Source organism: Carcharhinus amblyrhynchos, chromosome 4 (genome assembly GCF_965287045.1).
Source record: "Carcharhinus amblyrhynchos chromosome 4, sCarAmb.v2.hapA, whole genome shotgun sequence".
Taxonomy (NCBI): Eukaryota; Metazoa; Chordata; class Chondrichthyes; order Carcharhiniformes; family Carcharhinidae; genus Carcharhinus; species Carcharhinus amblyrhynchos.
Genome location: NC_137327.1, coordinates 115223512 through 115241085, shown reverse-complemented (window position 1 = coordinate 115241085; position 17574 = coordinate 115223512). Strand labels below are relative to the sequence as shown.

General features: G+C 44.3%; 1 protein-coding gene across 3 annotated transcripts in view; it reads right to left on the bottom strand.

Moving 5' to 3' along the window:
- ints6l (integrator complex subunit 6 like) overlaps positions 1-17574 on the bottom strand; it is a 220271-nt gene that overhangs the window by 81821 nt on the left and 120876 nt on the right. Inside the window, exons 1-2 of one of the 3 annotated variants that reach the window (XR_013886531.1) lie at positions 2007-2991; positions 1788-1865 (exon numbers count right to left, since the gene is read on the bottom strand). Coding sequence is in view for 2 of the 3 variants with exons in the window: in XM_080187763.1 (XP_080043889.1) it covers positions 1788-1865; positions 2007-2117 (189 nt within the window). In the remaining variant the exon portion in view is untranslated. Of the gene's footprint in view, positions 1-1787; positions 1866-2006; positions 2992-17574 lie in introns of those variants that run through there. The other 2 variants (XM_080187763.1, XM_080187764.1) reach the window with 2 other exon arrangements.

Below are 17574 nucleotides of genomic sequence, written 5' to 3'. Positions count from 1 at the left end.
GACAGTACTGGATTACTAGTCATTCTGCACAAGCAAAACTGCATAGCTGGCGCAGAATGCTGCAACCAGTCACCCTCCAGCAGGCAGTTTTACCTCTTATCCGACACTTGATATTAAATTTGAGTTTAGAAGTTAAGGGGAAGCCCACCTATTCCAGAGATCCATAATATCTCACAGACGGTCTGCTTTGTTTAGATTCAGGATTTCCAGCAGATGGGGTCAACAGCAAGCTGGAAACACAAATTGTCTCAGATATTGGTTTGGAAAGCCAAGAAGGCACTATTGTATCTCGTGGTACCCCTGCCAATGCCCAAAAGGAAAAGAATGCTATTGGTCGTAGCATTAGACTTTCAAATAATATACTGCTTATGGATCCTCTTACAGACACACTCCAGTTTGAATAAGAGGTAAACTCCTATCAAATCTGCACAATAAGGTGAAGATTTCCTTACAATCAAAATTATAGAACAAATGAATTTCTTTCAGAACTGGGCTGCTCTGCAAGCTTTGATCCCAGTTTGCACGTTGCAACAACGTGGGTGACTGTTCATCAGCTATACATCGCTGGTAAGACTTTGCTGCATTACATTTTCAGCATTTTTTAAAAAATACCTGACACTCATCTTTTAATCTTTTTATCTATCCTGATACACAACCCATAATTATTTAATCCTGAGTGTATATTCTAGGCCATGCTCCTGGAAGATTCCACTTAAATTGAGGTGATGGAGAGCCGAGTAAAGTCAAGAAAATACTCAATGGATCAAGGCGGCCGGAGACAACCAGGATGGGGCCTTGTTCAGAGTGGGTTGCGTTGGTGATCAGACACACCCTCTGGCGATGCATCAAGATGATGGCTGCCATTGTGAGTAAAGTTGAGGACGACAAATAAAATTACAGACCTTTGGCTTTCCAAGCCTGCAGCAACCATGCTGCCTGCCTGAATTAAAATACCCTACCTTGCCGGGGACCATTTCCCTCTATTCCCATTCTTTTTGTGCATTTGTCCAGATGCCCCATAAAAGTCATTACCGTATCTGCTCATACCACCTCCCTGACAATGAGTTCCAGGCACCCACCATAGTCTGTGTGAAAAGCTTGTCTCGTACATCTCCTTTAAATCTTGCCCCTCTTTGCACCTTAAACTTATGCCCCCTGGTAATTGACTCTTTCAGCGTGGCAGAAAAGCTTCTGGCTATCCATTCTGTCCATGCCCCTCATAACCTTGTAGACTTCTATCAGGTCATCCCTCAACCTCCGCCGTTCCAGTGAGAACAAACCACATTTCTGCAATCCCTCCTCATAGTTAATTCCCTCCAACGTCCTGGTAAATCATTTCTACACCCTCTCCAAAGCCTCCACATCTTTCTGATAATGTGGTGACCACAACTGAACACTACATTCCAAGTGTGGCCTAACTAAGGTTCTATAAAGCTGCAACATGACTTGCCAATTTGTAAACTCAGTCCCCTGGCTGATGAAGGCAAGCATACCATACGCCTTCCTGACTACCTTCTTCATCCACTCTTAACGACCTGTACACCCAGATCCCTCTGCCTATCAATACTCTGAAGGGTTCTGCCATTTGCTGTTCAGACACTTCCGGTTTATGTACAGGTTACGTCACGCAGGCGCCATACAAAGAGAGCGGCGCCATGTTGAAGCTCGGACGGTTTCCCGGCTCCCCCCAAGTCCGCTCCTCTTTCCAACCCCCCCTCCCCCCGGGCGGTTTCCCGGCTCCCCGCGGGCCGAGTTTAATTCCCCTCCCTCCCGGCTGAAGCCCTCACCTTGATGCCATAAGGCGGCTCATCGAACGTCACCAACATGTACCTGTCGCCGCGGCTGGCGGGGTCCCGGGCCCGGAGCTGTGAAGACATAGAGAGAGTAGGGTGAGAGCAGGCCCGGTGTCGGAGATGCGAGGAGCTCGCTGCGGGAAGGGGTGGCCGGGTGTGGGGCGGTGGGCGGGAACCGTTAGCTTTCAAATGTGACTTTGTTTCCCGCGTTACCTTCATGAAGATCTCTACGGCGCCTTTGGCGATGTCCAGGAAGGTGGTGCCCAGGTGGCTGCGCTGGTTCATGGAGGCGGACGTGTCAATCAGGAAGAGTAAGATGGGCATTTTTGAGGGCCTCGGGCTGCTAGCGGACGGGACGCGGGGGGAAAGCGCTCGGGCTCGCCCGCCGCCGCCGCCGCCACTCGAACTGACTGGGAGCCCACGAGGGCCGCGCGCTCCCGCACGCGCGCCCCTGCCTCGCTCCGCGCGTGCCTGGTGTCGGGCAACCTTCCGCCGAGTGGGGCCGCGCAGCCCGCGTGAGTGTAACCCCGCCCGTCACTGGTTGAGTGCGCGTGCGCACATTCGAGGACGCTGGGAGTTGTAGTCTTTCCCGCTCGAATCGAATCAGGACAAGATACTGCAGGTGCCGAAAACCTGCAGTCAAAACACAACATGCTGCAGTGCTAATATCGAGGGAAATGCTGGTGATGTGGTGTACATGGACTTCCAAAAGACATGTGATCAGTGCCACACCACTGAGCAAAGTTAGCTCAGGGAATAAAAGGGACAATGGCAATATGGATAAGGAATTGGCTAAGTGAGGGACGCAGAGCATTTGTGAATTGATGTTTAGGTGAGCGCTGGTGCCCTTGCTCTATCTGATCAAGATAATGGGAGGCAGTGCTTATTGATGTTGTTGCTGGACTAGTAATCCAGAGACTCAAGATAATGCTCTGAGGACCCAGGTTTGAACACCACCATTAAATTTGAATGCTATAAAAATTTGTAATTAAAAGAAATTGCAACTGTCTTCCACCATGAAGACTGATTTCTCTTCCATTTCCTGCTTCCCATTCTCTAAGGTGCCTATGGTCTCTCCCTTTTTATATATTTTAAGAGGCTATTACATTCTGCTTATATGTTACTTGTGTATGGAAAGCAGTTACATAATGGTATTGAAGAACAGCTGAGGACCCTGGCTTTGTACTTGTTGGAGTTTAGAAGGATGAACATAAGAACATAAGAACATAAGAAATAGGAGCAGGAGTAGGCCATCTAGCCCTTCGAGCCTGCCCCGCCATTCAATAAGATCATGGCTGATCTGTCGTGGCTCAGTTCCACTTTCCCGCCCTCTCCCCATAACCCTTAATCCCCTCTCTTATCAAGAACCCATCAACCTGCTTCTTAAAAATATTTAGCGAGGCAGCCTCCACCACTTCAACGGGCAGAGAATTCCAGAGATTCACCACCCTTTGAGTGAAGAAGTTCCTCCTCAACTCCGTTCTAAACCGCCTCCCCTTTATCTTGAGGCTGTGCCCCCTAGTCCTACTGTCTTTTTTGAGCGGGAAGAGTCTCTCCACCTCTATCCTATCCATCCCATTCATCATCTTATACGTCTCAATGAGATCTCCCCTCATTCTTCTAAACTCTAACGAGTACAAGCCTAGTTTATTCAGCCTCTCCTCATAGCTCAATCCCCTCAACTCCGGTATCAGCCTAGTAAACCTCCTCTGCACTCCCTCCAGGGCCAAAATATCCTTGCGCAGGTGCGGCGCCCAAAACTGCACACAGTACTCCAGCTGCGGCCTCACCAATGCCCTATACAGCTGCAGCAAGACCTCCCTACTTTTATATTCAATCCCCCTCGCTATGAAGGCCAGCATCCCATTCGCCTTCCTGACCACCTGCTGCACCTGCAAGCTGGGTTTTTGCGACTCATGCACAAGGACCCCGAGGTCCCTCTGCACCGTCGCCTGCTGCAGTTTTTCGCCACGTAAGTAATAGTCCTTCCTACCATTCTTCCTACCAAAGTGGACCACCTCACACTTGCCAACATTAAATTCCATTTGCCATTTCCTGGCCCATTCGCCCAGCCTATCTAGATCCTTCTGCAGACTCTCCACACCCTCCGCACAATTTGCCTTTCCCCCAATCTTGGTGTCATCAGCAAATTTCGACACCCTGCACTCGGTTCCCTCCTCCAGATCATCTATATAAATGGTAAATAGCTGAGGCCCCAGCACCGACCCCTGGGGCACCCCACTAGTCACCAACCGCCAATCCGAATAGCACCCATTGACCCCCACTCTCTGCCTCCTATTTGACAACCAATCCTCTATCCACGCTAACACCCTACCCCCAACTCCATGTCCCCTGACCTTCTGCAATAACCTCTTGTGAGGTACCCTGTCAAACGCCTTCTGAAAATCCAGAAAGACCACATCCACCGGCTCTCCTCTATCCACTGCCCTAGACACATCCTCATAGAACTCCAGTAAATTTGTCAGACACGACTTCCCTTTAATGAAACCGTGTTGCGTCTGCCCTATCAAGCAATTCCCTTCAAGATGCCTCGCAATTTCCTCCTTAATGACGGATTCCAACATTTTACCTACCACAGACGTTAAACTAACCGGCCTATAATTCCCTGCCTTTTGCCTGGCACCCTTCTTAAACAACGGCGTAACATTAGCCGTTTTCCAATCTTCCGGCACTTCCCCGGAATCCAGCGACGTCTGGAAAATAACCACCAAGGCATCCACTATAACCTCCGCCATTTCTTTCAGAACCCTCGGATGCATTCCATCCGGTCCTGGGGACTTGTCCACAATCAGCCCCTCCAGTCTGTCGAGAGGGAGGATCTTATTGAAACTTACAGGATACAACGAGGTCAGGACAGAATGGATGTGGAGAGGATGTTTCCAGTAGTAGGAAAAACTAGAACCAGAGAGCACAACTTCAGGGTAAAGGGACGATCCTTTAAAACAGAGATGAGGAGGAATTTCTTCAGTCAGAGAGTAGTGAATTTGTGGAACTCTTTGTTGCAGAAAGCTGTGGACACCAGATCATTGAGTATCTTTAAGACAGATAGATATATTCTCAATTAATAAGGGGTTTGGGGTTATGGGGGAAAAGGCAGGAGAATGGCGATGAGAAAAACATCAACCGTGATTGACTAGCAGAGCAGACTTGGATTTGCCAAGTGGTCTAATTCTGCTCCTATGTCTTATGGTCTTTGTTTTATATAATTTTTATAGCATTTTCCAAAATGCATTTGTACTAACATTTTCTCATGGTGCTGAGGCTTCCTGTTACAACATGCTCGGACATGCTGCTTACTCTCACATCACTGTGATTGGCTAACCTTGGCAGAGACCATTAACTCATGGACAGTGCATGATCAGAAGTCAGAACCAACTAGTGTCGGCCACCTCTGCAAATGTGCTAAATCAACCAATGAATGTAAATTGGTGTTCTCTGGAGTAATGTATAATTAAGACTGTGTAAGAGAGAACAGTAGGCGAAGGAGACTGGTAACAACATGTAAGACAGAGAAGGAACTTCTAATAAATTTTATGCTTGTACCAGACCACGAGGTGTCAGCAAATTTTTGAACCAAACAATTCGGCAAATTCTTGAACCAAACAATTGTGGAGTTGTCGGCAGGATCACTAATCGTGAGGAGCACCGACGGACCCATTGGCACCGAGTGGTAAGAACCACTCTTAACAAAGGTTCTCCTCCATTGTGTGACTCGATCCCTCATATGATTCCATATTTGTCTGACACCTGGTCCAGACGTTTTGGCTCGAGCCCCCATTGGCTGCACTCTAAAGGTTAGGCCACGATCATTTTTGACCCCAACCAGCTCACGATCCCAGTAATACTCAGAGTTGAAGATGGCAGGGAAAAGTAGCAAAAGTCATTTACCTACTACAGAGAAAAATGGCAGTACCTTTCTGAATGTGACAGAGCAAGAGATGATACGACAACATAGAGTCCATAGAACACCTCATTGGGGCAAGGCAAATTTTGATAGAATTAGACAGGGACTTGCAAAAGTTGACTGGAGTAGCTTGTTTGAGGCAAAAGGACCTCCGGCAAGTGGCAGCCCTTTAAAAGTAAAATAGCTAGAGTTCAGGGTCTATATGTTCCTGTTAGGATGAAAGTCAAGGCTGGCAGGAATAGGGAACCCTAGATGACAAAACATATTGAGGTTTTGCAAGGAAGAAGAAGGAGGCATGGCTCAGGTACAAGCAGTTGGAATCCAGGGAGTCCCTGGAGGGGATATGGGAGTATACTCAAGAAGGAAATTAGGAAGACAAGAAGGGAGCATGAGGTAGCTTTGGCTGAGAGGATTAAGGTGAATCCAAAGCGATTCTGTAAGTATATTAAAGGATAAAGAATAACCAGAGAAAGACTAGGATCCCTTAAGGGCCAAAGTGAACCATGGGATGGTCGAGGTACTGAACGAATGTTTCTCTTCTGTGTTTACCATGGAGAAAGACATGAAGAATTGGGAACCTGGGAAAGTTAATGGTGTTATACTGGGGACAGTTTGCATTTCAGTAGAGAAGGTGATGGACGTATTAAAATGTATGAAGGCAGATAAATCTCCTGGCCCAGAGCAGAGTTATTTAATTGGAGAGAGTGCAGAAAAGAGTTACAAGGATGTTGCCAGAATTCAAGGGACTGAGTTATAGGGAGAGATTGAGCAGGCTAGGACTTTTTTCTTTGGAGCATAGGGATGGCCTTATAGAGCTGTATAAGATCATGAGAAGCATGGATAGGGTAAATGCACTGTCTTCTTCCCAGGGTTGAGGAATCAAGAACTAGAGAGCACAGGTTTAATTTAAGAGGGGAAAGAATTTAATGGGAACCTGAGGAGCAACTTTTTTTACACAGTGGGTAGTACATATGTGGAGTGAGCTGCTGGAGGAAGTGGTTGAAGCATTGACAACATTTGAAAGGCATTTGGACAGATGCACGGATAGGAAAAGTTTAGAGGGATCTGGGCCAAATGCAGACAAATGGGGTTAACTTAGATGGGCTTTTTGGTTGGCATGGACTAGTTTGGGCTGAAAGGCCTGCCTCCGTGCCATAGATTCTATGATTCTATAACAGTGGTTTGATTTGTATCAAACGTTTATCAAAATAGAACAAAAGTAGGGAGCCTCCAAAAGACAATGGACCTTTGACGATATTAGGTGAGCATGAGGAAAAGCCAAGAGATTACCTGGCAAGGACAATGTTCGCTGTCTCTCACCATGATGAGTCAATGCAGACAACAAAATGAAACGACTGGACGTGCAGAGTCAGCCTGAAAGGTTAAGGTGCTCTGGAGTCAATTAGCCACAGTTTGTATCTCTTTGGAAGGTGCAGATGAGATTGTGGTCCTGAAGCCTAATAATCCTCCATCAGTACTTAATCCCAGAATGTACCCTATTCTGGAACAAATAAAACAACAAGTACCCCACACCCCGAGCATTCTGTCTTCCATGTTCTTCCATCAGGAAAAAGTTACAAAAGTCTGAGGACACCTAGCAACCCAACAGCTTCTTCCCTGCTGCCATCAGACATTTGACTGGATCTACCTCACATTAAGTTGATCTTTCTCTACACCCTAGCTATGGCTGTAACATTACATTCTGCACTCTCTCCTTCCTTTCTCTATGAATGGTATGCTTTGTCTGCATAGTGCGCAAAAATAATACTTTCCATTGTATACTAATACATATGATAATAAATCAAATCAAATCAATGGGGCAGCACGGTGGCATAGTGGTTAGTACTGCTGCCTCACAGTGCCAGGTATCCACGTTTGATTTCCGGCTTGAGTCACTCTGTGCAGAGTCTGCACATTCTCCCTATGTCTGCATGTTTCCTCTGGGTGCTCTGGTTTCCTCCCACAGTCTGAAAGACTTGCTGGTCAGGTTCATTGGCCAAGCTAAATTCTCCCTCAGTGTCCCGAACAGGTGCGACTAGGGGATTTTCACAGTAATTTCATTGCAGTGTTAATGTAAGCCTGCTTGTGACACTAATAAACAAACTTTACTTTAGATCAAAGTACAGGCAACACAGCTGAAAGATGTCTTTGGAAGAGATGAATTTTCTTCATCAGAAGAGGACTCTGAGAATGAGGAAGAAGTAACAGCCAAGAACCTTTTTCCCCTGAAATATGAGAGGATGAAGTTTGAGTCTAAAAGAACAACAGATGGAGGTAGGCTCAGTTATACCCGCAGCAGATATGGTGACATAGCTGTCCATATACCCACGGACCCAGAAAAATCGATAAATGGACAAAAGAAGTATATCACCCTAAGAGAAGTGGAGCAAAGATGTGGGACATTTTGAAGCACCTAAAAGGAGTTTATGGGGCTCATCTGTTGGACGGTGTACAGATGTTATCCTTCATGGTTCCAAAGAGGCAAAGTGGAATGTTAATGACTGATGGCCAGACTGGGTGATGATAGACAAAACCTCGATGGGGATGGAACCAGATCCAATCGTCATGCACAACGAACATACCAAGCAAAATAGACTGAAGTGTAATAGTGTTGTGTTAACAGAAAATGAGTGAAGAAGTATCTGATTATGAAGAACAATTCAGGACGACTTGGCTTGAGCATTCGAGAAGTAACAACGAAAAACATAGATACAAGTGTTGGCGTTTGTAGCTGGCCTGAAGCCAGAGTTATCTAAACTGCTGAAGGTTAACAAACCTGATTGGGAAGGAGGCGGCACTACCTACACTCAACTGGTTACATAGAGTCGACTAGAACAGGATATGACTGTGAATGTTAGAATCACGCGTTCATCCAATGACAGATGTCTAGGTTGGTGTCATAACTGGCAAGAGAGATCATTGGGTGAAAACATGCCAAGCACGGGGACGAGGCCGAGGAAGGCAGAGTAGGGATTCTGAGAAAATTGCTAAAGGCGAACCAGACAGAGTAGAGCACTTTAAACAGCTCAACGGCAGGACGCAGCCCTGCAAACGGCAGAAAATGAGTAGACCCTACCCTCACTTTACCGCTGGCTTTCTTTCAACAACACACTTCTAATATATTTATATATATATGTGTATACATATATATATATTACAAACAGCAAATGTCCCAGCACTGATCCCTGAGTAACGTCACTTGTCACAGCTCTCCATTCAGAAACGCACGCTTCCACTACTACCCTCCGTTTTCTATGACCGAGCCAGTTCTGTATCCATCTTGCCAGCTCACCTCTGACCCCGTGCGACTTCACTTCTGATCAGAGGTAAGAACCAATCAGTATTGGTCACTTCTGCAAATGTGTTTAATTAACCCATTAATTGGGTGGCATGGTGGCACAGTAGTTAGCACTGCTGTCTCACAGCGCCAGGGACCCACATTCAGTTCTGGCCTAGGGTGATTGTCTGTGTATAGTTTGCACCTTCTCCCTGTGTCTGCATAGGTTTCCTCCTACAGTTCAAAAATGTGTGTGATAGGTTGATTGGGCATGCTAAATTAACTCTAGGGCAGGTTTGCAGGGTTAATATGAAGGGTAAACAAAATAGGGCCCGGGTGGGATTGAGATCGATGCAAACTCAACGAGCCAAATGGCCTCCTGCAATGTAGGGATTCTATGACATGTGAATGAACGTTCTCTGGAGTAATGTATAATAATGATTGTATAAGAGAGAATAATAGAAGGAGACGGGTGGCATCATGTAAGACAGAAAAGGAACTCCTAATAAACTCATGCTTGTACCAGACCACAAGGTGTCGCAGGATTCTTGAACCTAACAATCATCTCTCACTCTTCTAAACTGCTAACTGACTTAGTCTCTCCTCATATAATAGACCTGCCTCAGATAAGGACACCAAAATTGCACACAATACTCCAGGTATGGCCTCACCATCTCCCTATACAATTGCAGTAAAACATCCCTATCTTTATAGTCAAATCCTCTCACTATGATTTCCCCTTTGTAAATCCATGCTGACTTTGTCTGATTATTCCACTGCCTTCCAAATGCTGAGTCATGAAATCCTTGATAATGGACTCTAGCAACTTCCCCAGTACTGACATTAGGCTCACTGGTCTATAGTTCACTGTTTTCTCTCTACCTCCCTTTTTGAATAGCTTACATTGGAGGGTAGCTAATCTGTAGGAACTATTCCAGAACCCAAAGAGATTTGGAAAATGACCACCATTGATCTACTATTTCCAGGACCACTTCCTTAAGTACCCTGGGATGATGATTATCAGTTACTGACAGACTTGCTTTCCAAAAATGGTTATGAAATTTTAATCTTTAAACAATCAATGAGGGCTTCAGATTATGGTAATTCTGGACCAAAGCAAATAACTCTATAAATGAAATCTCCATTGGCTTCCATGATGTGGTAGGATTCCTCATCAACTTGAGTCTTCACATTTATTCAGGTGCTTCTCATTCTGACTTTTTGGCTCATCACATTCACCAAGCTGCGGAAAGCCATTGGTCGCTAAGAATAGGTGAATTCTTTCTGCACTTAGGTTGAAAGATCACAATCTAATTCCTGATGGGAGCTGCAGCCTTCAGTGGGACAATCTCTGCTGGCCTCAGCACAATTCAGGAGGACTACTGAAGGCACTTGATTAGGTGCCACACAGGATCATCCAGAAGGTTAAATCCGAAGGTGTTGCAGGTAGAGTAATGGCTTGGATTGAGGATTGGTTAACTGATATAAAGCAGAGGGTTGCGATAAATGGGTCCTTCTCCAGATGGCGAACTGTAGCTAGTGGTGTCCCACAAGGGTCAGTTCCCAGACCACAACTACAAGCAGAGACAGTGTGTAACATACCAAAATTTGCTGATGAAACAAAAATAGGTGTGAAAGCAGGCTGTGATGAGGAGATGAAAGGTTTACAATTGGATATTGACAGGCGAGGGAATGGGCCAGAATCTGGCAGATGGAGTTTAATGTGGATAAATGTGAGGTTATCCATTTTGGCCGGAAAAATAAAGACAAATTACAATTTAAATGTGAAATAGATTCAAAAGGTGTCTGTGCTGAAGGATCTGGGTGTCCTTGTGCATGAGTCTCAAAGTTGGTATGCAGGTGCAGAATGTTATAAAGAAGGCAAGCAGAATCTTGGCATTTATTGCAAAGGGTTTAGAATATAAAAGTAGAGAAATGTTATTCCAACTGTATAAGGCATTGATGAGATAATACTTGGTGTATTCTGTTCAGTTGGTCACCTTCTTTGAGGAAGGCTGTGATGGCACTGGAAGTGGCTCAGAAGAGGTTCACTAGATTGATTCCAGGTTTGGAGGGGCTGTCATATGAGGAGTAGTTGAGTAGCTTGGGCTTGTACTTGCTGGAGTGCAGAAGAACGAGGGGGATTTGATTGAAGTATATTGACACTATTCTCCCCTGAATCTGGCTAAGTTAGGGGTTCCACTCGCAGACACGCAGGGCAGGGTAGGTGTAGGAGGATGCAGCGGCGCAGGCTCGTTGGGCCGAAGGGCCTGTTTCCCGTGCTGGGTTGTTCTTTGTATATAAAATACTCAACGGGATTGATAAAGTAAATGTTAACCAAATGTTCCCATTTCTAGAACAGTCTAGAACAAGAGGTCATAGTTGTGGAGTAAGAGGGGGAAGTTCAAAACAGATAAGCAAAAGCTACTTCTCAGAAAGTTGTGAATCTATGGAACTCACTGCCCCAGAATGCAGAGGATGCAAAATCCATCAATGGATTCAAGAAGGAAATCGAAAAATATTCGTTCAAAAGCAGGATAATCGGCTATGGGGAAAAGGCAGGGAAGTGGAGTTAGGATGCAATGGACACCAGCCATGATCATATAGAATGGCGGAGCAGGTTCAAAGAGCTGAATGGCTTACTCTCGCTCTTAATTGCTAAGTTCCTAACCATGCCGCCCCTTATGAGGGGCCAGACGAAGGATCCACATTGGGGTCTAGCTTTGAAACAGCAGTTTTAAAGTGAAGGCAGAGAGGTCAAAAGGATTGCCTGCTATTATGAAAGTATGTTTAATTCTTTGTCTTTTTTTTGCTATTTCTTTTAAGCAGTTAATCCTATTGTTATTGGCTCATTTAAAGAATAATGTCTAATTTTACTTTTATGATTGAAAATCAGTATTTTTAACATATATAAATGAACATAGGTTTTGTTATTTAGAGTCATAGAGGTTTACAGCACGGAAACAGGCCCTTTGGCCCAACTTGTCCATGCCCCCTTTTTTTCTTAAAACCCCTAAACTAATCCCAATTGCTTGCATTTGGCCCATATCCCTCTACACCCATTTTGCCCATGTAACTATCTAAATGTTTTTCAAAAGACAAAATTGTACCTGTCTCTACTACTACCTCTGGCAAATTGTTCCAAACACTCATCCTCTGAAAAAAATGATCATCTGGACACTTTTGAATCTCTCCCCTCACCTTAAACCTATGGCTTCTAGTTTTAGATTCCCTTGCATTTGTGAAAAGATATTGACTATCTAGCTGATCTATGCCCCTCATTATTTTATTTTATAGACCTCTATAAGACCGCCTCTTAGCCTCCTACGCACCAGAGAAAAAAGTCCCAATCTGTCCAGCCTCTCGTTATAACTCAAGCCATCAAGTCCTGGTAGCATCCTAGTAAATCTTTTCTGCACTCTTTCTAGTTTAATAATATTCTTTCTATAATAGGGTGACCAGAACTGTACACAGTATGCCAAGTGTGGCCTTACCAGTATCTTGTAAAGCTTCAAGATGTCCGAACTCCTGTGTTCAATGTCCTGACCAATGAAATCAAGCAAGCTGAATGCCTTCTTCACCACTTTGTCCACTGTGAATCCACTTTCACAGAGCTATGAACATGTATCCCTAGATCTCTTTGTTCTGTAACTCTCCCCAACGTCCTACCATTAACTGAGTAAGTCCTGCCCTGATTCAATCTACCAAAATGCTTCACCTTGCATTTATCTAAATTAAACTCCATCTGCCATTTGTCAGCCCACTGGCCTAATTGATCAAGATCCAGTTACAATCTGAGATAACCTTCTTCACTGTCCACTATGCCACAAATCTTGGTGTCATCTGCAAAATTACTAACCATGCCTCCTATATTCTCATCCAAATCATTAATATAAATGACAAGTAACAGTGGACCCAGCACTGATCCCTGAGGCACACCACTTGTCACAGGCCTCCAGTTTGAAAAACAACCCTCTACAACCATCCTTTGGCTTCTGTCATCAAGCCAATTTTGTATCCTCACCCTGGATCCCATGAGATTTAACCTTGTGCAACAACCTATCGTGCGGTACCTTGTCAAAGGCCTTACTAAAGTCCATGTAGACAATATCAACTGCACGGCCCTCACCTATCTTCTTGATTACCCCTTCAAAAATCTCAAATCAAATTTATGAGACATGATTTTCCATTCTCAAAATCATGCGGACAGTCCCTAATCAGTCCTTGTGTCTCTAAATGCCTGTTGATCCTGTCTCTCAAAATACCTTCCAACAACTTACCTACCACAGATGTGAGGCTGTAGTTCCCAGGCTTTTCCCTGCAGCCCTTTTTAAACAAAGGCACAACGTTTGCCACCATCCAATCTTTAGGCACCTCACCTGTGACTATTGATGATTCAAATATCTCTGCTAGGGGACCCGCAATTTCCTCCCTAGCCTGCCACAGTGTCCAGGGATACACTTCATCAGGTCCTGGGGATTTATCTACCTTGATGCACTTTAACACTTCTAGCACTTCTTTCTCTGTAATATGTACTCTTTTCAAAACATCACTTTATTTCCCCAAGTTCTCTGACATCCATGTTTTTCTCAACAGTAAATAGTTATGAGAAATATTCATTTAGGATCGCACCCATTGCTTGTGGATCCACACAGATGTCCTTGTTGATCCTTAAAAGGTCCTACTCTCTCCCTTCTTACTCTTTTGACCTTTATCAAGTTGTAGAAGCTCTTTGGATTCTCCTTTGCCTTATCTACCAAAACAATCTCGTGTCCCTTTTTGCCCTTCTGATTTCTCTCTTAACTCTACTCCTACACCCTCAATACTCATCAAAGGATTTATTTTAAATCTGTGAAGCTACTATTTGAATCTGCATTATATTATGTAACTTTGTATGTCATGCTTGCAAGTGTTTGTATGTTTTCATTTAAAATGTGGAAACTGAAAATGTAATTGGGAAGATGAGAGGTCAGAGCTTCTCGGAGCATGATTTGAATTCCTAATTGCATGAGGTCGAGCAAAGGAAAGTTCACGTTTTAGGCTGTGGAAACTCTAATCCAGCACGTGTTCATCATTTGTACTCCTGTGCCTTGTCTACTTCAATTGTTACAATCTCGTATTTAACTTCTGTTTTGATGTTTCGATGAAGTATTGTAGAATTTTGTAAGTTTTAATGTAAGCAATGAACAAAAACATTGCATAAATACAAAATTTTGATATGATTAAAATTTAATTTTAGCAGCTGCTGTATGACATTTTGTTTAATTGCCTCAAATTTTCTAAATTTCTCACAATAACATGTGTTTTGCTCTTTAACACATCAATTCTGTTGTCTCTATAAACAAGGAGGTACATGAGGATGAATAAGGAGGAGAGGGGAAGGGAGCAATTAGGTATATTTATTATATATTTTACATATAGCCTAATCTTTCTTTTATGATCTCGATGTTGAAGCCTCAAAAGAACTCAAGTGATGTTATGAAGCCAAGCTAAAAGGTGGAACATGACTCCAGATTTTAAATCTGCACTGCATTCAGCAATACCAATCAGAAAGATGGTTTACATCATCTTAAGGAATACACTTTTCTAAGCATTTGAAATAGCCAAGTTGCGTACTTCCTCCGTAAATGTAGAACTCATTTCACCTGATACCTTGACCAAGTGTGTAGATGAGGGGAGTGCAGTTGATGTAGTCTACGTGGACTTAAGTAGGGCTTTTGTCAAGATCTCCCACTTGGGAGACTGGTGAAGAAGTTTAGAGCCCATTGGATTCGGGGCAATTTGATAAATTGGGTCCAGAAATTACTCCATAGCTGGAAGGGGACACAGGTTGATGGTCGAAGGTTGTTTTTGTGACTGGAAGCCTGCGTTCAGTGGTGTACCAAAGGAATCGGTGCTATGTCCCTTGCTGTTTGCAGTGTACACTAAAGATCCAGATGTGAATGTGGGGGTGTATGATCAGTAAGTTCACAGGTGACATAAAAGTTGGTGGTGTGGTAAATAGGAGGAAAGGCCTAGATTACAGGATGATATAGATGGACTGCTCAGATAAGCACAACGGCAGCAAATGGAATTTTGCCTTGAAATGTACGAGGTGATGCATTTTGGGAGGACGAACAAGGCAAGGGAATAAACAATGAATGGCAGGATGCTAGGAAGTACAGAGGACCGTAGGGACCTGGGGTGCATGTCCAAAGATGCCTAAAGGCAGCAGTACAGATAGACAAGGTGGCTAAGAAAGCATATGGTGTGTACTTAGTGATTTCTTACCAGCAAATTGAAGTTGAACAAAGTACTTTAGGATAATGCATGCACGATGTTGCCAGAAATGATGTAATCAACTGCTTGTGTGGGTAACCATGATGTGGACATGCCGGTGTTGGACTGGTGTAAACCTGGTGTTGTGAGACTTCTTACTGTCTGGGTAACTGCAGAGTAGGTCTGCAGCCTGTACTGAACATCTGTTTAATAAAGCTCCTTAATTTGTTGAACCCCTATAGCCTCCTAGCACTCATCCTGCGAACAACACAGCATTTGGAACACTTACTTTTATTAGCCAAGACAGAAAATATAAGGACAGAGAGGTTACAATGGAGCTGTATAAAATGCTGATTAGGCTACAGCTGGCATACTGTGTGTAGTACTAATAGGAAGAATGTGATTACACTGGAGGGAATGCACCAGGACATTGCCTGGGCTGGAGCCTTTGAATGAACAAAGAACCCAGTGGCAGGCCCTTCGGCCCATCAAGTCTATGTGACACACATGCCTCTCTAATTTTCTTTGCCTCTCTGTGGTCCATATCCCCATATTCCTTGCCTATTCATGTATCTGTCCAGATGCCTCTTGAATGTTGCTACAGAATCTGCTTCCACCACCTCTCTTGGCAGCACATTTTAGGCATTCACCAGCCTACCAGTGTGAAAAAACCTGTCCCTTACATCTCTTAAGCTTTCCTCCTCTCACTCTCAACCTATGCTCCTGAGTAATTGACCCTTTGACACTGGGAAAAAGACTCTATCCACTCTATCCAAGCTTATCATCATTTTGTAAATCTCTATCTATTGACCCTTCATCCTCTGACACTCCAATGAAAACAATCCAAGTTTGTTCAACCTTTCTTCATGGTCCATATCCTCCAAACCAGACAACATCCTGGTAAATCTCTTCTGCGCTCTTTCCAACGCATCAACATCCTTCTGGTAGTGTGGCAGCCAGAATTGTAAACAATACTCAAAATGCAGCCTAACCAAAGTCTTATACAGCTACAACATGATTTTCCAATTCCTACATTCAGCGCCCTGACCAATGAAGGCTAGCATGCCATATGTCTTCCCGACCAGCTGAGTTGTCACCTTCAGGGAACTTTGGATCTGCACATGTTGATCCCTCTGTGGGCTAATATTTCTAAGGACTCTATCATTTACTGTATACGTTCCTTCTGCTGTATACCTAGCAAATCGCAACACCTTATGTTTGTCTGGGTTAAATTCCATCTGCCATCTTTTGGCCCAGACCTCCAGCCAATTTATATCCTGCTGTATCCTCTGACAATCCTCCTCACTGCCCACTACTTGCCCAATTTTTGTAACATCTGCAAATTTGCTAATCTGACCACCTACATTTTCCTCCAAATCATTTATACATAAAACAAACAACAGAGGCCCCAGCACTGTTCCTTGTGGAACACTGCTTGTCATCGACCTCCAGTTAGCAAAATGCTACTTTCTATTTCCACTGCTCCTCTCTGCTTTCTATGCCCAAGCCAGTTTTGTATCCATCTTACCAGCTCACCTCAGATCCCATATGATTTCACCTTCTGTATCAGCTTGCCATAAGGAACCTTATCGAAGGCTTTACTAAAGTCCATGTATACAACATCCACTGCCCTGCCCTGGTTAATTTTTCTTGTCACTTCTTCAAAGAACTCAATCAAGTTTGTGAGACATGACCTGCCCTTCTCAAAACCATGCTGCACTCTTTAGCTACAACCAGAAAGAATGCTTTCTTTGGTGCATCTGTAAAAATTGGTGAGTCATAGCAGACATGTCAAATTTCCTTAATCTCTGAGAAAGTAGAGGCATCTTGACCATAGCATCAGCATGGAGGGACCAGGACAGATTGGTGATTTGGACACCTAGAGAAGCTCTCAACAATCTTCACTTCATCCCCATTGATGTAGACAGTTCCCCTTTACGCTTCCTGAAACTGATGACTATCTCCTTCGTTTTGTTGACATTGAGGGAGAGGTTATTGTCATCACACCAGTTCACCAGCTTCTCTATCTTGGACAAGAAGGGGGAGAGGAGAGGGAATAGGGGAAATGAGAGGGATGGGGATGTAGGGAATGAGGGGGATCTGGGGGTAAGGGTGATGTGGGGGTGAGTGGGACTTGAGAAATGAGGGGGATGTGGGAATCTGGGATATGCAAATGAAGGAGGTATGTGTGTGGGGAATGGGGGAACTATAGGGGTGAGGGTGATGGGAGATATGGGGAAATGAAAAGGATAGTTCTAGAGGGAGGCAAGATATGAGGCGATGGGGATTGAGGGTGTGGGAGTTATATGGGTGAGGGGATG